Here is a 23,088-nt window from a genome sequence, read left to right as displayed (position 1 = left end):
TCTCAGATTTCAGCACAGTTTATTTTTATAGAGGCAGCTTCCTCGTGCAAACTGTCAGCAAACAGGCTGCTGGCAGGGAGTCGGGGAGGGGGGAGGACAGGGCTTCTTGGGGAGGGCACGGGAGCCTTTCCCACCTGCTGGGATGGAGCAGTGAGCTGCAGAGATAGAGCTCCAGGAGAGAAAAGTGAAATGTCATAGAAACAAATGCCTGAGCTATTAATCTTGTCGATGAGAGGAGTAAGGGAAGATGCAGGAGCAGAGGGAAGGGAAAATAAAATGATGCTGAGCAGATATCAGGTGCTGAGAGGGCAAGGGTTAAAGATGGCAAGCTGAAAGACAGAGCTGTACAAATTAAATAACAGGCTCTCTGCCATGTGGAGACATAGAAACGAGTAACTACAGACACCCCTACCTAAATATATTCCCCCATCCCCAAATTCTGAGAGCACATCCAGCTTTGCCTCCACTTACCCTACCCAGCAAACAGCTGAGGATACAAACGCTACACTGTCCCCCCGCCTTAAAAGAAATCAACTTAAACATTACAACACCTCCACCCCAGCGTTATGCTCTGATGCCAGGATCAACACGTAAACAGGCTGCCCACCCTGCTCCCACCGTTGCTCCCTGGAAGCTCAACACCTTGAAGCTGAAGCATCCTGCAGGCTTCCCTCCCCAGCTCTGCACGGACACATGTGCTCCCAACCAAATATCCTCATCTGGACCAGATTGAGCCTTCCAAGTCAAAATAAATACAGCATATTGGAACTGGCAGTGATTTTCAAAGGTTTAAGTCGGGTTGCTCTCAATTTTCACTCAGCACTTTATACATTTTGTCTGCTACAAAATGGAAGCATTTTATATTCCCAGTTCCAATACATATTTTATGAACCTTCAGAAAAGCTGCCTCCTATGAAGTTAATATTTTGGTTCCAAAGCTAACTGGTTAAAATGCATATTAATAGACTGGGCATAGAAAAGAAAAAAGAAGAAAGAAAAAAAAAAAGGTAGGTGAGAAATGCTGGGGAAGAAAAACAGCAGCAATGTTTGGAATGGCTCTGCAGCCAAAACAGACAACCCGGTCTTTTTAATGGGACCACCCAAATGAGCAAAACCTTAAGCTCTTACTCATGTGTGCTATGTTCACTACAGTGTAATTCAAAGTCCAGAGGGGAGTTAGAAAAAGTAATAGTGAGGTTTAATAACGGCTTAGCAGATGAGAGAAAGTACTGGGTTCCTACCAAAGTTCATTCCCAAACTTGCCAGCAGAATATCATGTAATCCCAAGTCCAGTTCAATAAACACAGGAGCAGGGAGACAGTGCTGCTGGAACAAGCTCTCACTGCCTGGACTTGTCAGAAGTGAACCGTTGTTCATCTGCTTCTCCTGAATATACTGTTGTGGGATTTTTCTAGAGGTGAGTAACACCACGTCCTCTAAACACATTCCTGACTTCCAAACAAAAAAAAAACACCTCCAACAAACCCAAAAATATCTTCTGAAGGCCATTTAACAGAATAACGTTTGAGCTTGTGGTATATTCTTCAAAAAGCAGCCTATACAGGAAGCCTTCCTTATTTTAAAGCCATTAGTTAATTCAACACCAATCCTTTATGTTATGAATAGTTTGGTTGAGTTGGCCAAGTCAGGTCTAAGGTTCATTTCCAGGTCATAATTAAAAATATTGCCGGTGAGGAAACTGTATTTATGATGCTGTAAGTGCCAAGATAAGGCAAACCAAAAAGTAATAAAGGAAAGAGAAGTTTGCATGAACCTCAGAGTAGATGGGATCTGGATTCACATGGCATCTGTCATCTAAAAGGTGGCTGACTGATACTGACCTTGCCATGATGTCTTCACACATTGGCATCTGCTAAGGGGAAATGGGAACAAGACAGAGTGGGAAAGGCAGCAAATGCAGCCAGAATGCCAGAGAGTGATGGGGAAAGGTGGTCCTTACTATATCATAATCAAATGGACAAGTCCAAATCACCACCTATGCCTTTTCCTCATTCATCTGCATGTTGTCCCTGCCCTGGTTGAGTCTCCTCACAGCAGGTAAGCTGCTAACACGAAGGGCATGGGACTGCTTGGAGTGGCTTAGCAGTATAGCTTCTCTCTTCTGACTCTTCCCCTCTCCACCCATGTGGAGAGATCATTGAAAACAACAAAATAGTTATTAATGCTCCCTGGGATTGTCAGAGCCTGAAATGGCATGAGACAGCATTTTCTTCAGCTGCTTTAGCATGCTGCTGCATGTTTGCCTTTGAGGAGTATAAATGTCCCTTTCAAATTCAAGATTTCAGGCTGACAATGACAACTAATAACACTATTTTTTCATGTGTGAAGCAATTTTCATTCAGAGGGTTCTCAAATTGCTTTTCAAAACTGTACAGCTTCCCTTCATCCACCACCAAAATGAACCTACCTCTGAGGTGGAACAAAGGACCCTTCAAGGCAAGGTGGCAATACACAGTAATTTAGGGCAGGAAATGAAGAATAATGTGTCCCACTGAAGGCACAGGGTCAAGTGAAGTTGGCAGAATATATTTCCTGAATGAGAGCCTGTACAAAACATCATCGCCAGGACTTGCATGCTCCAACTCAGGAGGGAAAGTGCCATGGGATCATCACTCACTAGAAAAGGTCAGAGCCTTAAATTTTACATCTCAAACAGGGGCAGAGCACCATGTTAGAGCATACATTCAGAACTGCCTCAAAAGAAGAAAAGCAATTTGCTGACTGCCATTTCTGAAGCCTTTCCTGCAAAAAAGGGCACTATGAGTTTTTTGGTCCCCCCCTTTCCTGTAGAAAGGAAAGGCTCTATTGAACTTCAGTCTACACTGTACTACACTTTACAGGAAGCCAAACCCATTTTGAAATTAATATGAACTGTAAGAGGAGACCACAGGGTGGGAAACTCTTGAAGTGAGTACAAGACTATTCATAAAATGAGTGAGAAAAGGAAATAAATTATTATAAAAGGTCATTAGAAATGTCAGCTTACCAATGGCATTGTATGAACGGAGGTGTAACCCACTGCAACACAAACCTATTACAGCTGAACTTGCAAAGGACACCCATAACCTCAATCTCTTTTGTTCAGAGGCTTACATTTAGGAAGTTTCTTTCATAACATCATTCCTCCAAAAGTTACATAAATTCAAAGAATGAGGACATACCCACCCAAGTTCCATTTCACAACTGCTTCAATTCCACACAACAGATGAATGAAACCAAAAAACTTTCCCAGCCACCAGGAACACAGATGCTTAGCAATAGATTCAGCAATTACCAAAGCACAACTGCTGTATGAATTTGGGAGGTCCAGAGAAAAGGCAGCTGGTGACTCTCTCATTCAAATACCTCTTGTCCCCAGTCAGAGCCCATTGAGAGGAAGAGATTTCCAGCTTTTAAAAAAGTTTTCTGAGACTAAATTTTCTACAGCATTTTGGTCCACCAAGTGGATTCCTTGTGACTTGTGAAATCTCAGCCCCATGAGAGCCTCTTTGGACTTCTGCCCTCAACAGTGACAGGGCCAGGATTTACACACTGGTGACTTGCACCATGGAAAATACCATGCAGATAGGTGCCTTTGGATGCCAGACTCAGGGAAGCAAGTCTCAGGTCAAGGAGGTTAAGGTGCCTTCTCTTCTAGAGGCACTGGAGAAATTCCAGTAAATTAAATCCTCAGCAATGGAGTAATGACTTGGTTCAGCTGGGGATTTTCACTGGTGGGGCAGTGTGTCTAGGACTTTTTGCAAGTTTCCAAATTTACTTGAAAGAATGAAAAAAATCAAAATCTTTGCAAAGCACTACCATTCACAAAAATTCAGCCAAAATGTAGCTGGTTAGTCCCAAACCTTTAAATAGTTAATGGTATAAAAACTACATGCCTGTTTATGTGTACTTTCATGAAAATGAAAACTAAGTTGCATTTTCATACAACTTTACAGAGGCATCACAGGAAAACACAAAGCAAGACTGAAAAAAAGAGAAAGAAAAAGCCCCCAACAACAATGGTGAAGGTAAATCTTTAAAATCCAAGACAGGACGCAGGAGGAGGGGGGTTAAAGCTCAGCAAACAAAACTAAATCCAGTGCAGTGTTTTTCCCCTTCACAAAGTGAAACAAGCTGTTCCTAAAATAATGCTTCCTTGGTTTTCTGGCAGTTGGTGTCCTGAAGTATTAGCCTACAACCATCGGCAAGTGTTTGCCTTTCCCAGCTGAAGCCACCATAGAAGTATGTGTTTATCTACAAGGCCCAGGGGATAATTTATGAGCTGAGCTGAGGCCCTGCATTCACAGACAAATGTTCCACGCTGCCACCAACCCTCCTGTACTAGTTTCTTCCCCATCCAAATTCTATCCCCTGAAATACTGACAGAACCCTGCCAGGGGCACGACGAATTAGCTTTACAGCCTCTGGAGCAAGCACTTGCCCGATAGTTTATGCTGATACATCAAAAAAGAGTTACTGAGATGGTCAGCACATCACTAGACATCAAAAATTAGATTTCAGGAAGTAACCGAACACAAAGAATAATTTATTACTGTCCCAGAAAACATAAAAGAGAATGGGATTTTTTTCCCCTCTGAAAACTATTGCCTACTCTATAATTAAAGTATTGCCATCAATGAAGTTTAGGTCCAATACTCAGAGCTTGTTAGAGATCATGTTTTGTAAAACCTCTTTGCAATCAAGACATTCCCACTTCAGTTTTAATCTCTACTAAAAGCGATCTGACCCTGCTCTAGTCCTGTTGTAAATCAAGAGTGATTCAACCAGAGTACATCAAAATACAAAAGACTAAAATTGGTAAAAGTGTTTCTTTTCTAAATTAATTTTCTCCTGGTGTGTTAGAACCTCAACATGCAAAGAATTAAGCTTGCATTTGAGAGAATGGGAAGCTATTCTTTAAATAAAAGTCTAATGAATTTAATAAGTTTAATGAGTCCTTGTCTTGATGGTGAACTGATAATATAGCTCATGACAATGAATGTTATTTTGAAAATACTAATTAAAGAAAAAAAATCATCAGTGAAAGACTCAATCCTACAAAGCATTTATAAGCGTGACCAACATTCCTCACAACAGAGTCCACCACAGAATGGAGATCTGTTCTCAGATCTTCTCACACATTAACAAAACAAGGCTCAGAGACATCATTATTAATTAGGGTTGATGAACATGCATGTTGAATATGAAAAATATTTTTCCTCCTGAGAATTCATCTCTTTTCCCGTCACTAAATAAATTATCGGGCGTTCCTGGAGCTTTGTGGACATCGTATCTGCTTTAGGTCTATACTTGGTCACAGGTTGTTCACAAGGTACATTAGAGAGCAAAGTTATTTGATATTTCAGATAAACTGCTTCACTCTACCACTTTTAACATTGGATGACCCAATATTTATAAAACGTTTCTGCTCAAGTCAATTTTTTTTCCATCTTTGGAACGAATGATCTCTGGATTCAAACTTCCCTTTAGCTGCAAAGCCAGAAAGCTGCAATAACTGAAAATTTTGACAGGGACAAACTCAGCTGGTCTGAATAAGTGCAAAATGTTAGGAGGTAGGAAGAGACCACCTGTCTCTTCAGGTCATCTCTGTCTCTGTCTGTCTCTTCTCTGTCATTCAGAGCACAGTCCACCTTGCTTGCAATTACTGAACCCTACAAGTGATCCCACTGACATCAATTTGACCAATTTTAGAATAAGGGGCCATTCATTCCAAGTAATGACTATTGAAACCTGGCCATCAGTTTGTGAAAAAGTTTTTACATGTTTGTCATGAGGAACCTCAATAAAGAATGATCTTGTGATGGTGTCACTTCAGAACAAAAGCACGCAACAAACGGCACGTTTCTCTGTAACTATCACCCATCTAGGCAGCTACAGTACAAGACCAAAGGTTGCATGCATTTAGCCAGCAAGGAAGTGCAGTATTCTTTAAGAAAGGCATTGCCTGGAGTGGATTTTTATAAAGGAACAGTATTCATTAATAAATAAACCACATGGGAATAAGTCAGGCTAGGGCATTAGCAGCTCCTAGTACAATGAATCCCTGATCTTGCTTGAGGGTTTTTCTACAAATAACAAATATAAAAACATGAATGTTGTATCGTTGTCAGCCATGCCAAAGACACTATTTGTGTCCAGGAACCCCAATATGCAACAACACAGTTCAAATCAATCAGATGTTAACACATTTTTTTATTTCCACCAGTTAGGATACATATTGACTGACCTGATCCGAGTCTTTCACTTGAGCTTTTTTCCCTTTTCTGCAACCACAACTCATGAGCAGTTTTGCATCTCCAATGACTTTTCCCTACAAGAGATAAGTCAAGAAAAACATCAGCGCAATCTGAACCACCGAAGACCAAGAGGCTTGTTTTTATGACCAGAAGCAGGGGAAGAAAGGGCATTAGGGAAGCCTGTGGACTCATCCTGCATTGCTGGGAGATACCCTTCCACAGAGGGGTAGCTCCCAAGCTGCCAAGGAGACTTCCCCAAAGGCCAAACATCACAGAATCACGGATGTCACATAGACAGGGGCAGAAGGAAAGCAAGGCATATAGAAAAACACAGTGGGAAAATGGGCAATCCAAGCTGAAAAAGAACAGGTTATTTTAACCCAATGTTTTCATACACATACATGAACAGGAACAAGTCTACCATACTCAGGGAGTACAATTACTGAACTGGAGTGACTTGAGGTAAAACTCATACACTAGCATTTCTGTTCACCATTACCAAGTTAGTGCTTACTTGCTTCTAGTGCAGCTAGATTTAGTGAAATAAAGTCTACAGGTGTGACTTGTCCACATTTAGACAACTGGTCCATATAACCACTGGCAAGTCATTGCGAGGAATTCAACAGCCCACCCTCACCCAACACCGCAATTTGTTCACACAGACCCTGCAGCATCAATAACACACAGGGTCACCTCTCCCTCCTTTTGCCTACAGCCAACAGTTTGGGAAATAAGCTGAGCTCAACCACCTACTTTTCATTGACAACCCATCAGGTTGACTGAGTGTGATCTGAGCAGCAAAGTCCCTCACGTTAACCTGTTTCTTTTCCAGGGGTTGAGTTGCTCTAGATATTCACCAAAGCATTTTTAGAGCTTATCAGCTGGATGTTTTGATAAATCACTATGGCAGAAAGGGGCTGGGATTCCAGGTTTCGTCAAAATGCTCCTCAAGCTCAAACAGTAACACAGCCAATTGAGTCCCCATAAACCCATCACAATTACTTGCTTTCCCATAGACACACACACAGAGACATTGCCTTTTTTCAGACTTTTGCCATCTGCAGCTGAAAAATAAACACTATCAACATCTGCTGGGTAATCGAGGGAGAATCTACTCGCATGCAGCCGTGGACAGTCATAAGATTTCAGCTGGATGAATTTATATGGAAAAGGATACCTCAACATTAAAGCAGTTAATGAGTTTAGCCAAGTGGAAGCACTTTGCCCTAAATTATAAGGGAAAGGGCACAATTAAAAGGAATTGCAGCCATTGCTCAATGTCAGGACACAGCAGAGAGATGACCCTTGATGGCAGGAATTACAAACAGGCAGATAAACTTCTGGTCACCTTGGGAGAGCCTGCAACCTGCCAGGTGTGGTGAGGTCTCTTACTTGGTGACCCCAGCATCTCACAAGTCCCAGCAAGGTCAGATAATGTGCAAAAATTATCTTTTCTCCTCTTTCCAAAAGAGACACTGGGAAAAAAACAACACTGAAAAGGCTGTACATACACCTGACACCTAACCAAAACACCCAATGTTTGGGTTGCTGATTGCAACCTGTCAAACTTTGCGATTTTCAGGAGACTACTTCCAACTGGCATCCTCTGCCTGTGACTCCCATGTATCAAAGGTATTTTGCTCTTGCCCCATTACTACAGTCCTTCAGCAATTAGTCTGTAATCTCTTAAATTCAAAAACCATTCCCCAGAAAGTGATTAAAATTTAAAGCAGTTGTATTAAATTATTATGTTAGAGAGGCACAGGGAGAGACTTGTCTGTCTAACCAAAGGAGACTTTCTAGATACCCCACAGTATATGAGACAAGGTAGAGATAGAAAAGGACCTAAGGGAGACCTGTGCATTTCCTAACAGGCAGCTGATGGACAGTCAGGATACCTTAGGGTGCCTATAGCAGCAACATACACTTGTATTTAGGAAACGGGATCCATACATGACTTGCTGGCGGTCAACTTGTCCCAGTATCCACTGAAAAGTCATTATGTTGAAAAAGATACTCCAGCCCATTTTACACCACAAACCAAGGAAAACCTCCCACTTTTAGACCCTACTCTGGCTTATAGGATATATTGTCATGCAACCTCAGCTCATGGCAAACCATGGCCATGTTCTCCTGTCTGGCTGGAAGTATCACCAGCTTTATTTAACAGAGAGAAATTGCAAGATCTTGCCCATAATCACCTGGAAAATTAAGAGCAGAGAGAGAATATGAACCTAAAACTTGATGTTTTTTTTTTTCTTTATCCCTGACAGTACAAGAATGCAGAGGCCACACCTTGAATATTGCATTCAGTTTTGGGCCCCTCACTACAAGAAGGACATTGAGTTGCTGGAGCATGTCCAAAGAAGGGCAACAAAGTTGGTGAAGGGTCTAGAGAACAAGTCTTATGAGGAGAGGTTGAGGGAACTGGGGTTTAGTCTGGAGAAGAGGAGGCTGAGGGGAGACATTGCTTTCTACAAGTACCCGAAAAGAGGTTGTAGCCAGGTGGGTGTTGGTCTCTTCTCCCAGGTCACTAGCGATAGAACGAGAGGAAACGGCTTCAAGCTACATCAGGGGAGGTTTAGATTGGATATTAGGAAAAATTTTTTTACTGAAAGAGCGGTCAGGCATTGGAACAGGCTGCCCAGAGAGGTGGTGGAGATGTTCAAAAAACATGTAGAGATGGCATTTCAGGGCATGGTTTAGGAGAGATGGTATTGTTGGGTTGATGGTTGGACTTGATGATCCTAGAGGTCTTTTCCAACCTTAATGATTCTATGATTCTATGATTCCATTCCTTAAAAAAAGCAAATGAAAGCAATGCACTGGATGAATAATCCCATCTCATTTTCCAGCTGCAGGTACACCTCTCTTAATGTGCATCACCTGAATTAGCTACTACCTCCACTTTTTTTTAGAAAAGCCTATTATGAGTGGGTACTTAATTTGGGGATAGGTGTCTAACATTAGGCAACTAAGTTGAAAGGCAAAAAAAAAAAGTGTAGGACAACCTTTGCAGCCAGTCACAACTCTGTTCAAGAGCAGATGGAGGCCTTGTCATTCAGTGGTTTCCTTGCATACACCAGGCAGTTCAGTGAGGATAGGGAAAGGGGCTTTTATTTGGATGCTTATGTCTGGAACCAGATTAGAAGAAAGCACACTTTTCCGCAGCACATGCCTTGTGTTACATTAAACGTGCATATGCAACTTCAGCTTTTATTCAGCAATCTAAAACAGAGCCCTCCAGGGTGCTAAGGGTGATTTTTTTATTTCTTTATCTGTATGTTATTTTACAGTTTCTAGTGCCCAAGGAGTTTGTTAAGAAATTCAAACGCCTCACTGGGGCTATCCTGCTGTGGTTGTCACCTCCTAATATATCTCTCCCTCCTTTGTCCAGCAGTGCCTGGTGCTTGCAGGGGAGAGAGAGGAGAACATTGCAAAGATAGGAGCCTCATCACACTGAGTACTAGAGACGTTTGGTCTTAATTTATGGAGCATCATTTCTGTGTTTTGTGGCCTTTTAAATAACAGGACTGGGGAGGAGCACAGTGGTCTTGAAATCTCACAGGTGTATTGCTACTAATGCTCGTGTGCTGTTTGCTCTTGATGCGATGCTCTGGTTTAGAAGTAGGTAGGCACAAGGATTTCCAATGGAGGAGCTTGCTGGCTCCCACCCATCATCAGACATCCCTTTTCCCAAGGAAAAGAGCAAGAAGGCTCCTCGGCAAGCACTGAAGAGTAAAGCACATAGGTCCCATTATCCCACCTCTTATAGGGAGTCTCGCTGGCCTCACCCTCCTCCTTGCACCACAGGCTCCAGCAGTTGGCCAAAGTTTGCAGAAAAAGAAGAAAAATAGTATCAGTAATAGTAACAGGCTTGATTATCTCAACTACACAGGTGACAGTAGCTGATCAGTCACCAGTTTTAACAGCCTGTAGTTGAGAAACACCAAACTGCATCACCCAGAAGTCAAATGAGGGCCGGTCATGACTCGCTTCACGCCAGCAGCTCTAGGGGGAGGCCCAGGGGCACACACAAATCCCCACTGCCAGGGAAACCCTGGAGGCTGCAGTGAGCCCCGGTGCTGCCATGTTGCTCAGAGAGGTCCCATGTGGAGCTGCCAGCCCCATTTAAAGGAGTCAGATGCGACACACATGGCACCAGCAGGCCTCTGTGGAGCTGCCAGGCTCTGTGCTCCAGGAGGAGCTGGCTGGGATTAACTGGAGGATCCCATCTTCCTCCCATTCTCTGAAGTCTGCAGCTGGAAAGATCAGCCCAAGAGGTGGGCTCAGCTTAACATCACTGTGCCGTGCACCTTGCAGCCGCTGGCGGGTCCAGCTGGGCTCTGACCTGCTTGGTTCCATCAGTCTCCCTCAGTTTTGAGCAACAGCCATCAAAAATACTGGCAGTAGCCTCACCCCCACAGACCTGGTGCAACCTACCTCCACTTGGCCCCTGGAAGGTCAGACCAGCCAAATCTGGCCTTGGCTTTCAGCTGTTCATGCACTCTCCATCTCTCCTGCCTTGCAATACCCTCAAAACATCCCCCACCAACAGATGAAAACGTGAGGTGCAGAAAGGATAATTGAGCCTTGGTCCATGGCAACCTGGGGAAAAGAACAGCTTCCAGCATGGCCTTTCCAAGGTTTTTATCAGCATTTCAGCTGCTGAAGCAGCCTGGCACTTCAAAAAGTACTTTTCTGAAAGAGCTTTCTAAAGCTGAGCTGAGCAGCACTTTGCAGCCTCTTTCCTTTTCTTCCTCTCCTGTCTTACGCCACCAAAATAGCTCTCCAACATGATACCCTCATAAACACAGCAATCGTGCTTGCTCAGGAATGACAAGCATATAGGGAGGCGATGCTGTCCTCCTCTGACTCCTCCTCCATCCACCCAAATATGCCATCATTTCCAGGACCAGAGAACACATTTGTAGCTACCTCCCCTGACATCCTGCACCAGGCATGCTGTACAGTTCAGTCTGTTGTCCTGCCACTGAGCTTAATGGCTGTTTTTAAACAAAATCATTACTGTTTTTCACTATAGGCTACTTTTAGTAACAAGCCAAGAGGAACATGGTGGTTTTATTACTATTTTTTTTCCCTAGGGCCATAGTTCAGTCTTTCACCAAGAAGAAAACATGTGTATAGCACTGCACCAGTGAACCCTAAAAAAACCTCCATGGGTGCATAAATGACATTAGGAAGAACAATGTATTAATTGTTTATGGTTTTTTATGCTGTTCTGTCAGGGTGATCCATGCATCTTGAAGAACCGGTGCCCAAGTGCCTACAGTGGTAGAGTGGGAGAGAAGAAGGGGGAAACTAAGTGAAACAGGAACTGAATCCAAGGTAGAGGCAAGCAGCAGTACAACAGACAGCTGGTGTTTAGGTGGTGGTAAATCACCCTGAAATGAGCCTCTTCCCTCAGCTCAGTGAGGCCTAAACAACAAAGGAAGGCACAGCTTGCAGCTGGACAGCCTGCTAGCCAACCACAGACACACATGACAGCTTCATTCAGGAGCCCGGAGTCAATACAAAAGCTTCAAAAATCAATCCGACATCCTGCAACCTCAAACAATGCACCGAATCGTCTCAGAATTGAAACCCCAAATGAGGAGGAGCAGTATTCAAGGGAGATCAAACTGCAGGGCTGGCATTGAAAGGGACTAAAAAGGAGAAGAATGTTCCCAGTTTATTAATGGCAAGGTCTGGCCAGCTGCATCCTAGCCGCCATAGGTTACGTTCATGAAAGGGCAGCGCTTTGCATGTATTATGCAGAGCGCCTGGAGAGTATGTGTGTGCACGCATGAGTGTTCCCCTCACTTGCTAGAGATCAGGATGTGCCTTTCTGCTTTGCACTGTTGTCTTCATCAGAAATTCCTCCTGTGTGAACCACAAACAGGTTTTTTTTTCCCCCCACTGGAGCAACTGTATGGGCACATATGCACGCTCTCTCTCCTCCCTGAGCCTGAAAAGCATAAAGGAGCTCAGACGGGCTCTTTCCAAGAAAAAAAAAAAAAAAAAAAAAGCGCCCAGCATTTCACATCCCCTTCCCTCCTGGCCATACTTTCAGCTCACATACATACAAAATCTATTACAAAAGACCAAAGCATTATGTGATTGCCACTGCTGCTGATGGAGTTGATGTTCCATAAACCCTTGCCTGCTCCCACATGCCATAAAGGACCTGGTCCCACAGCACAAAAAACCTACAAAGAAGAGAAAAAGAAAAAAAAGTGCTTCAGTCCCAGAAGTTGCCCCCTCTGGGGTAGTTTCACCTGCAGCATCTGTCTTGCAGCACCACACACAAATGACACTCTTCCCCCTACAGCAACAAAAAGGCCAAGCAAATCCTTTTTATCAGCTTCCCTTTGAAGGCAGGTGGAGAATTAGAATACACACACACAAAAAGATAAACACAATTTGCAAAAGTACTGTTTGGATTTGCCTGTCCTAATTATCTTTTCAGCTGCCACATTTGAAAGAGTCAGACCATGCAAGTTTTCTCCGCCTCAGCTGCACAGCCCAAGATGGAGTGCTCGCTAGAGGAGGTCAGACTTGAAAAATGCTTCTTTTTTGTACTGAAATGGGACTAGATGAAGAGAAAGGGCTGAATTTTTCAAAGCCGTCCGCAGCTTTTGACGCACGTTTCCCATGCATTTTAACTGAAGATATGTCAAAGTCCAATGAACTTTGCTTTTAAAGTGTCACACCAATCTTATGTTCAGAACAGATACAGCTGTGGGAGCTAGTAACATCCCTCAAATTTGGAGAAACTTAGGTGCACAGAAACTGAAAACAACAGTAAGTGTTCCTTAGGACACAGCAACTTCAACATATTTTATTCTCAAAAAATGGGGAATTTAGCATTAAGGCTCCACAAAAAATCTTTATGCTTTACTCATCCTTTACTTCACTGAGTCTACACTACTATTGCCACAACTCTGGAGACCTTAGAAACTACAAGCATGATCCCTATCTCCTCCTCTAAGACAGCTCTAGTTTTACCTTGTAAGCATGTTATCCAGATATCAGAGGGCAACAGGGCAGACAAGTATAGCAAATTCAACAAGGTTTTTCACCAGCACAAGGTAGGATGGAAGACCAACTCTACTTGCAAGACAAGATGAGGTGATATTCAAACCCCAGGTAGGAAGACTGGAGAGGTCCCCATCTGGTTTATCAACAGTAAGACAAAAAGCTTCTCAATTTGCATTCGTAGAAAGAGGAAAACTGCAGCCAGGTTGGGTGAGTGCCTAAAGATGTGGTAGTTGAGTGGTAGGAAACAATGGAGGGTTGCGACAATCCCTAGCACTGCAGATAAAACAGAGTCTGCAGGGGATCAGATGGAGGAAAGATTAAAGGTTAAGTTTGTTGGGAAGATAAGAAGTTTGAAATCTTTCCTTTTAAAATGTTTTTCTTTGGACTGAAATAACACTTTTTGTTTCAGATATCTACTGAGTCCAAATGTATGCTTTTCAAATTCAATTTTTTTTGCTTGCTTGCCTGCTTTAAACTCTGATATTTGCATAATTTAACAATCTATCTTAAATCATAGACTTGTGTTTCTGTTTCATGTTAAAACTAATCAGTGGAGGAATACCTGATCTGGAAGTTAAAATTCTGCTTCGCCAAGCCAGCAATGCATAATAATTTCTCTGCGGACTCTCTAGTGAATAAAAACTTCTCTGCAGAATGAATATCATATAAAAAGTTCTTTGTGCACACGCAGAGAGCAACTGCAGTCCAGAATCGTCTGCATCCTGTCAACAGGGCTCAAGATTTCCAGAGCTAATTGGTTCGTAGAGTTTTCCCACCCTGCCAAGCACAAGCATGGAACTTACAGCTGAATCCCATCCACAGGCACGTCAAGCCAGAGTCCCATGCCGCCAGTCAGGATGCTGATAATATTCATAGAGCTTTGAATAGTCCACACGGATTATGATTGTATTGGGATTCCATGCTTGTTCCCATCACAAAGGGGCACACAGAAAAAATCCAGATGTTGCTGGCCAAAATGAGAGATTTTTAAAAATGCCTCTGGGGTGAAGGAGATGAGGGCCTGTACCAAGGAACCCCAAATCTCATTGAGCATCAATGAGACTAAAACGTCTCAAATTCCTAAATTTTGTAGGCATTTTTAACTGCATTTCAATTAAGTTCTGATACAAAATCAACACATTTATAAAAACCAAGAAAAGTACATCTACCCTCCCCCCCATCTCCAAAAGTCCCAGTTCATCCAAATGAAGCCAGGAAGCCTCACGTATATATAGGTTAGTGCAATTAACTCTAGTTTTGTCCCTAAATCACTAAGACACATTCAAGGTAAGACCCACTTTGGTCTCAGTCAGCAAAATCCAAAATGCATGAATGATGCAAATAGATAGCAAGAAGTTGATAGTTAACATATTGAAGCCAAGAAGCAAAACAGAAGAGAGAAAAATGAGTGCAAAAAGGGAGGGGGGAAGGCAGTAGCTGTAAACTACGTTATTACTAAGCTGCCTTTAATTTTGTTTTGTGTCAACTTTTTACTTAGGTCTGTAACAACACTTTAAAACTCATGCCTTTTGCTTCAAAGAAGTCTCCTGTGGATGATCTCATGTTGATACCCATAGTAATGCACGAGCAAAACATACACAATCATATGCACAGCTAAAAATCATCATGGGCAACATGATTCCTCTCCTGCAGCTGGGCAAACTTCTCCACATCCCTCCTCCTAAGCCTGGCTGGAGCTTGCCTGGAGGAGTGTGGGCAAGCTGGAAATCAGAGACACCTCCTCCTCCTACTACTCCTTGTTTGAGGACAGACATCTCTATCTTTCCTCCCTGTGTGTAGCCGACAAGCCTTCCTACACAAACTGACACAGAAACAGCTAATTTACTGCTTTGTGTCAGGAATGTGTCCAGGGCTTACTGTGCCCTGGACTCCCTCGGCTGGGCTGCTTCATCCCACAAGAGGTCACCCCTTCCTCTTGTTCCTCCCCTCCAACACACCTCCTCCTCCTCTGCTTTTGTAACTTATCTCCCTGCAAACTACTTCCCAACAGGAGTCGAAATTAAACAGGCTGCCCATATACCATAGCTTACTTGTTGTCTGTTCCCCTTGCTGCCATCTGGCCTATTTGCTCAGCCAAAGGGGAAAAAAAATTAGGAAAAAGGGGGGGGAAAAAAAAGGAAAAAGGGGTGGGGGGAGAAGAAGTAGAAGGATAAAGCCAGACACAATGAGGACAAGGAGGGAGGTGATGATGCTGCCTCTCGCATCTGCTCCTTGGCCAGGCTCCCAGATAGATAAGTAATGGAGAGCAGCAGAACCACTGACAGTTAACCCAGACACAGTCCTGTTTATTTAACCTGTTCAGAGAGATCAGCTCATGTGCTGCTCCCCTGGCAAGGAGGCACCACGCTCCAGCAAGGAGCTTCCCACTGAGAAACCTCCAGCCGGATAAGGCAAAGAGAGATCCTCATCCTCTGAACCAGGCTGGAGAAAACCCACCAGATTCTTCAGAGCGCAACTGTGCTGCTGGGCTGAGGTTTTCCTCACCCCTCCAAATCACCTTATTTTTTTACACAGCACCACAGGCAGAAGAGCAAGGAGAGATGTGACTGGACGTGGGGGGAATTGTAGGTCTGCCCTGGCTTTGATACACACTAATTTCTAAAGCTCCTGACCATGCAAAACCAGAGGAAAGGGCGGGGGGGAGGGGGAAGAAAGAAACCAGAAGAGAAAAAACAAAGTGATCCCAAAACACCTCGCTATTTCCATGTTGCTTCTCTAAACACAGAAAAGTTTTCAGCCCTGTGAGGTGCTGAGCACAGATATTGGTTTTTTTAAAAAAAAAAAAGGAAACTCAGCTCAAGAAACTGCATGGCTCACCATCACTGAACATTTGTGCCAGGCTGGAGAGAGGGTCTGGGAGTAGAGCTGTGGGAATAACAGAAGTTATGTTTGTTTTTCAAGCTGAAATGAAAACCTCAAGATTAAAAAAAAAAAAAAAATTAACTTGAAAAATAGTTTTCTAAAAGGGACAACTATTAAGCCATTTATTCAGCAGAAAGAAAAGGGGATAATAAAACTACTTTTTCAATACCTTTTACTGCTTTTTCTTTTTTTTTTTTTAATTTGCAATGAGACATTGCATACATGTGCAAAGGCTGGTGCATGTGGTGATAAGGAATTTAATTGCGTTCCAGTCCTCTTACCTAGTTTTGCACATATTTACCTCCAAGAAACAGGAGCAGAATTCAGCTTGTGTTTGTCTGCAGAGTGCAAACTACAGGTAGTACAGAAGCATGTGCAAAAAAAACATGTGCCTCACACTGAGATAGGTATCAAAAGCCATACAGTTGGTTTGTCTTGAGGCAGACGCTGCTGAGCCATGAGGCAACAATAATTACCATTAGAGCTCCATGAGATCATTGTGGGGAAGCCCCTGTGGGGAGAGGTGGCTGGGGAGGAAGAGCAGATCCCCTCTTTCTGAGGCAGCAGGGGTTGCATGAGAGCACAGAGAAGCCCCAGGTGCTCCCCAGAAGGAAAGGTGCTGCTGCACAGACCATTAAGGAAAGAGCCCTTCCGTTAGCCGTGTGTCTACACTAGACTCCTTCACAAACACAAAGAGGAGATGATCCTGCCTGAAGACAGTACCTTCTGATTCATGATTATGCTTTCCCATCGCAGCTTGACTCTACAACAGGGCAAAACTGATCAGGCTGAATAATTTCACGCATGATCATTCCTCTGCTTGCAACCACTGAGAAAAATGAGTGTTGCCTGTCTTAGGCTCCCCATTTTTCTACAACTGCATCTGCACATGTAGGTAGGTAACACGCAGAGTACGGAAACAGGTGCCCCAAAGCAAAGGCTGCATTGATTTTTCCACCAGTTGGGCTTGTGGTCCTTAATAAAAGAGAATGAGACTTTCCCCATCCAAGCAGCCTGCCTGCAGCCTTTGGAAAGGAATAAATCACAGAATCACAGAATGGTAGGGGTTGGAAGGGACCTCTGGAGATCATCTTGTCCAACCCCACTGGTTGAGCAGGCACACCTAGAGCAGGGGGCACAGGAACACATCCAGGTGGCTTTTGAATGTCTCCAGGGAAGGAGACTCCATAACCTCCCTGGGCAGCCTGTTCCACTGCTCTGTCACCCTCACAGTAAAGAAGCTTTTCCTCATATTGAGGTGGAACTTCCTGTGTTCCAACTTGTGCCCATTGCCCCTTGTCCTGTCATTGGGCACTAATGAAAAGAGCCTAGTCCCATCATCCTGACACCCACCCTTTAGACATTTATAGGTTTTTATGAAATCCCCCCTCAGTCTTCTCTTCTCCAGGATGAACAAACCCAAGTCTCTCAGCCTTTCCTCATGAGGAAGATGCTCCAGTCCCCTGATCATCTTGGGAGAACTCCGCTGGACTTGCTCAAGGAGTTCCACATCCTCCTTAAACTGGGGGACCCAAAACTGGACACAGTACTCCAAATGTGGTCTCACTAGGGCTGAGTAGAGGGGGAGGATAACCTCACTCAACCTGCTGGCCACACTCCTTTTAATGCAGCCCAGGGTACCATTGGCCTTCTTGGCCACAAGGGCACACTGCTGGCTCATGGTCAACTTGTTGTCCACCAGCACTCCCAGGTCCTTCTCAACAGAGCCGCTTTCCAGTTGCTCAGCTCCCAGAATGTACTGGTGCATGGGGTTGTTCCTCCCCAGGTGCAGGACCTTGCACTTGCTCTTGTTGAATTTCATCAGGTTCCCCTTGGCCCGGCTCTCCAGCCTGTCCAGGTCTCGTTGGATGGCAGCACAGCCTTCTGGTGTATCAGCCACTCCTCCCAGCTTGGTATCATCAGCAAACTTGCTGAGGTTACACTCTATCCCTTCATCCAGGTCATTGATGAATACACTAAACAGGACTGGACCCAGCACAGACCCCCAGGGAACACCACTAGTGACAGACCTCCATCCAGACTCTGCCCCATTGATCATGACCCTCTGAGTTCTGTTGTTGAGCCAGTTCTCTATCCACCTCACTGTCCACTCATCCAACCCACACTTCCTTAGCTTGCCTGTGAGGATGCTATGGGAGACAGTGTCAAATGCCTTACTGAAGTCAAGATAGACAACATCCACTGCTCTCCCTTCGTCGACCCAGCCAGTCACACCATCATAGAAGGCTATCAGGTTGGTCAAGCATGATCTCCCCTTGGTGAATCCATGTTGACTACTTCTGATAGCCTTCTTTTCCTCTACATGCCTGGAGATGACCTCCAGGATGAACTGCTCCATCACCTTTCTGGGGATGGAGGTGAGGCTGACTGGCCTACAGTTCCCCAGGTGCTCCTTCTTGCCCTTTTTAAAGATTGGAGTGACACTGGCTACCCTCCAGTCCTCGGGCACCTCTCCTGTCCTCCATGAAATTTCAAAGATGATGGAGAGTGGCTCAGCAAGAACATCCGCCAGCTCCCTCAGCACTCGTGGGTGCATCCCATCGGGGCCCATGATTTTGAGAGGATCCAGTTTGCCTAGGTGATCTCTAACCCAATCCTCCTCAAACAAGGGAAGTCCACCTTTCTCCAGATTTTTTCTCTCTCCTCTGGGGGCTGAGATGCCTGAGGGTCAGCCTTAGCAGTAAAGACTGAAGCAAAGAAGGCATTCAGGAACTCTGCCTTCTCTGCATCCTGTGTCACCAGGGCCCCTACCTTGTTCAGCAGTGGGCCCACAGTTTCCCCAGTCTTCCTTTTAGTAATGATGTATTTAAAGAAGCCCTTCTTGTTATCTTTTACATGCATTGCCAGATTTAATTCCAAGTGGGCCTTGGCCTTCCTCGTCGCATCTCTGCACACCCTGACAACATTCCTATATTCCTCCCAAGTGGCCAGTCCCTTTTCCCACATACTGTGAACCTCCCTCTTCCATTTGAGTTTTCCTAGAAGCTCTTTGGTCATCCATGCAGGTCTCCTGGCTCCTCTGCCTGACTTCTTCCTTGTGGGGATGCACTGATCTTGAGCTCAGAGGAAGTGGTCCTTGAATACTGTCCAGCTCTCTTGGACCCCCTTGCCTTCCAGAGCCCTAGCCCATGCAATTCCTCCAAGCAGGTCTTTGAAGAGGCCAAAGTTGGCCCTCTTGAAGTCCAAGGTTGTAACCCAAATCGTAGCCCTGCTTCTACCTCACAGTATCCTAAACTCAACCATCTCATGGTCACTGCAGCCAAGGCTACCCCCAACTCTCACATCCTCAACCAGCCCTTCCTTGTTTGTTAGGATAAGGTCGAGCAGCACATCTTGCCTCATTGGCCCCTCCACCACCTCCATCAAAAAGTTATCCTCGATGCTCCGTAGGAACTTTCTGGATTGTGCATGCTTTGCCGTGTTGCTTTTCCAGCAAATATTAGGGTGAAGTCCCCCATGAGAACCAGGGCCTGTGATTGCGAGGCTACTTCCAGCTGTCTGTAGAAGGCTTCATCAACTTCCTCTTCCTGATCAGGTGGCCTGTAGCAAATGCCCACAACAGTGTCACCCATATTTGGCTTTCCCTTAATTTTTACCCCCAAGCTCTCAACTTGTTCTCCTTCCACTCCAAGGCAGAACTCAATACATTCCAGTTGCTCCCTCACATAAAGAGCAACTCCCCCACCTCGCCTTGCTGGTCTGTCTTTCCTGAAAAGCCTGTAGCCAGCCATGACCACATTCCAGTCATGTGAGTTATCCCACCATGTCTCTGTGATTGCAATGAGATCATTGCAAATGTTTTGTGAATGCAAAACACTTTGTGACAGTTGAAACAGAAACCAGAAATTTGCCTAAAACTGAACACAGCAGCATTTCTGACTTTATCGCTGATGCAGTCACTCCACAGCGGGGCCTCCTACTTTGGGAACTGTTAAAAGCAGCAACAATGATAATGAGAGCCAGAGAGAAGTCCTCTGCGAGGGGACGAATTCCACTGCAGGTTTCAGCTGACATCACCAGACCATCCACGCTCCACTCTTGTGGTTTGTGATCTCACCACAAAGCACCTCCGTGGAGTCATTCCCTCCTATCTTACTGCAGCCCATCCATTATCCTCTACCTAATTGCTTCCACAGCACCGCTGCACTAGAGAGCTCCTACAGCTGAACATCTGTATTCCCAAGAGTTGCACCTGCCGGGTCAAGTTCCTCTGTCTTTACATTTGATTTTACTACAATGGAAAGATGTTCCAGTGAACAGAAAAGCACACAGAGCCAGCAATCAATCTGATTCCCCTGTCTGGATTTTCTTTTAAACAAAAGGGGACTTGCCAAAGATCATCTTACATTATTCTATGGAAATAGGACGAAAGGAAAGAGGAATGATGTTGAGTGCAATCTGTCCAATACACCATTAAATCAGAATTCCCCAGTTAGGAATAACAATGAACTGCAATAAAGTCAAAGGGAAGGGGGTGCAGTATAGAAAACTGGGAAAGGGGGAGCTGTGTTTTTGAGATGTGGGAGCTGGGAGTGACCAACACTGAGCTAATGGCATCCAAGCTGACTGCTGAACACTGTGCACCCCCCAGGGTCTCAGCTTCCCACAAAACCAACCAAATCATCCTGTGAAGAGAATCAGGATGCTCCCCCTTTTGTAGCAGGCAGTGAAAGCCCCAGAAGATCCCCCGATGTGCCCACTCTCAGGATGTTATCTGCAGCAGGTCAAGGAGCAGCAGGTACCATCTTTCACATTTCTGACTGGAGCTTTTAAGCACCAAGCCACTCCTAAAACACATCATTTCACATTTCTGCAAGAGCTGAATGTAAAATTACAGGAATTGGAGTGGTAATAGGCAAGTCAGTAGCAAGCATGAGGAGACAGCCAGCAGCTGGCCCGGCAGCCTAATTTGCAGCAAAGGAAACAAAGCACCACAGAAAGCCCCTCAATTCCCAGCAGAGACTGGGGGCAGCCCAGACAGAGCAGCAGGGCCAGAACAGCACCACAGCAGCCACAGCAGCTGCCCACCTAAGCCAGCCTCCTCCCTGGAGTTTCAGAGACCTAAATCAAACCAGTGGGAAGAACCTGAATGCTTATAAATCTGCAGTTTGGATGTTTGGACTGGGTTTAATATTGGTGTCATTTAAAAAAAAAAAAAATCCCAATGCTCTCCCTATTTAGCCAAACATGCCCAAAACCCCCCATGTTTATTTTCATTTAAATTCCCCCAAGGCATTGTAGATTTTTCTTTGGATGTCCAAAGCCTGAAAAATGTTCCAATCTCTTTGTTGGAAAAAAGAATTATACTTTTGGGGAAGGCAAGGACAACTTTTTTTTTTGTTCAAAGTCTGAGTGAAATTTTTGCAAAAAAAACTTATCAAACTTTACCAGACCTTTCCTTTTCTTCAACTCCCACCCATGTTACGTCACCATCTTTTTCACATTTGATGTTCACTTTCACCTACGCTTGATCATTGTCTTTGCCTCAGGTGTAACAAGAAAAATCAGCGGGTGAAGGATGAAGTATATCTATAATTCCTAAAATATTCCAAAGAAGCAAAGTGTCCTATAGGAAACTGGAACAAACTGAACCACTATCCTTGGTCCCAAAATGCTACAGCAACGGGGCAAGTGACTGAATTAATAATAATATCATGATGATGATAGCCCTTACTGTAAAATACCATCCCTCCTTTCAGCCCCAGATGCTAGGAACTGTGTTGCTTTGAATACTTATCACCCATCCTTCCCACCCAGTCATTTGAGAAGATAAAAATAATGGTCTGGGCTGCTAAGTCAGTTTACAAACACCCAAACAAGACATTTACTCAGACTTGTTTTCGGTCACTTCTTCACTGAAACTTTGTGTCATGGGGCTGACAGAAGGCTCTTTTAACCTCTCCCAGAGAAATGAGCCACTGAGAAGCAGAAACCACATGCAGGGAAGAAAAAAAGATAAATTTGCTTTGTGAATGAGGCAAACTTCTAAACTTCTGGTCAGAAGCTGGTTCTTCTCAGGAGCAACTGAGTAGATGACTCTGGAGAAACATTATAGCCTGGAAGATAAAGCGCAAGCTGGAAATTGTGAAATTTAAGCTTTTTGGAACAGCAATGTTATGTATGAATAACCTGTGACAACTCAGGTTACAGCTGTGAGCCTCAGTTGCCCCTGAAAAACTGATTTCCAAAGTGATCTGACTCTCTTCACAAAAAAAAAAAGCTCTACTAAAGGAGACCAATATTATGGGTATTATTTTAGAAACTAAAGCCTTTGACATGGCCAGACTCACCAGTACCCTGATGGAAGCTCTTCCCTTTTTGTTACATGAAAAAGTATGACTTCCCCCTCCGGGGTGAGCTCAGCTTTCAGATTGTTACAGCTGATGACACCCAAGCAAAGCTCAGAGCTTACATTTCTCTTGGATTTCTTCAAGTCCCGTTTTTTGTTTCAGTTTATATTTCCTGGCTCACTCCCCCATCCCCTTTCATTTTTGGGGCTTCAAATTCACAGAAAAAGCAAAAGCATCACTGACTCAATATCTTTTTTTTTTTTATTTCTCATTTTGACCAGTAACCAGAGCAGGCCAAATAAAATGAAATGACGCTCAGATATCACTTTGGGGTTCAAAATACTTTGCAGACCTTAGGAACTACATCCTTTATCATAGAGGATGGTGTGTGCTGTCGTGTCCCTTATTACAGAGAGGGAAATAAAAAAAGAGAAAGTTTAATAGCTTGATATTTTCATTTTAAACACAAAATCCATGTTTCCAGTTCCTTGGCTTGCATACTGGATTCACCTGGGGTTTGAGGTCCAAACACCTTTGGAGTTTAAGGCCTATTAAGCCTTCATGCAGATGTCATACAGCATATGTGCTGAAAAGAT

The 23,088-nt window shown here is 44.2% G+C and overlaps 1 protein-coding gene across 2 annotated transcripts in view; it reads right to left on the bottom strand.

The window, feature by feature from the left end:
* Positions 1-23,088, bottom strand: part of LOC142049886 (SET-binding protein-like) — a 351,156-nt gene that overhangs the window by 267,535 nt on the left and 60,533 nt on the right. For both annotated transcript variants that reach the window (XM_075078048.1, XM_075078049.1), the window contains exon 3: positions 6,248-6,331. In XM_075078048.1, coding sequence (XP_074934149.1) covers positions 6,248-6,331 — 84 coding nt within the window. The remainder of the gene's footprint in view (positions 1-6,247; positions 6,332-23,088) is intronic.

The sequence above is a fragment of the Phalacrocorax aristotelis genome, chromosome W (genome assembly GCF_949628215.1).
Source record: "Phalacrocorax aristotelis chromosome W, bGulAri2.1, whole genome shotgun sequence".
In the NCBI taxonomy this organism is placed as follows: domain Eukaryota; kingdom Metazoa; phylum Chordata; class Aves; order Suliformes; family Phalacrocoracidae; genus Phalacrocorax; species Phalacrocorax aristotelis.
This window is presented reverse-complemented; position numbering and strand designations above follow the sequence as displayed.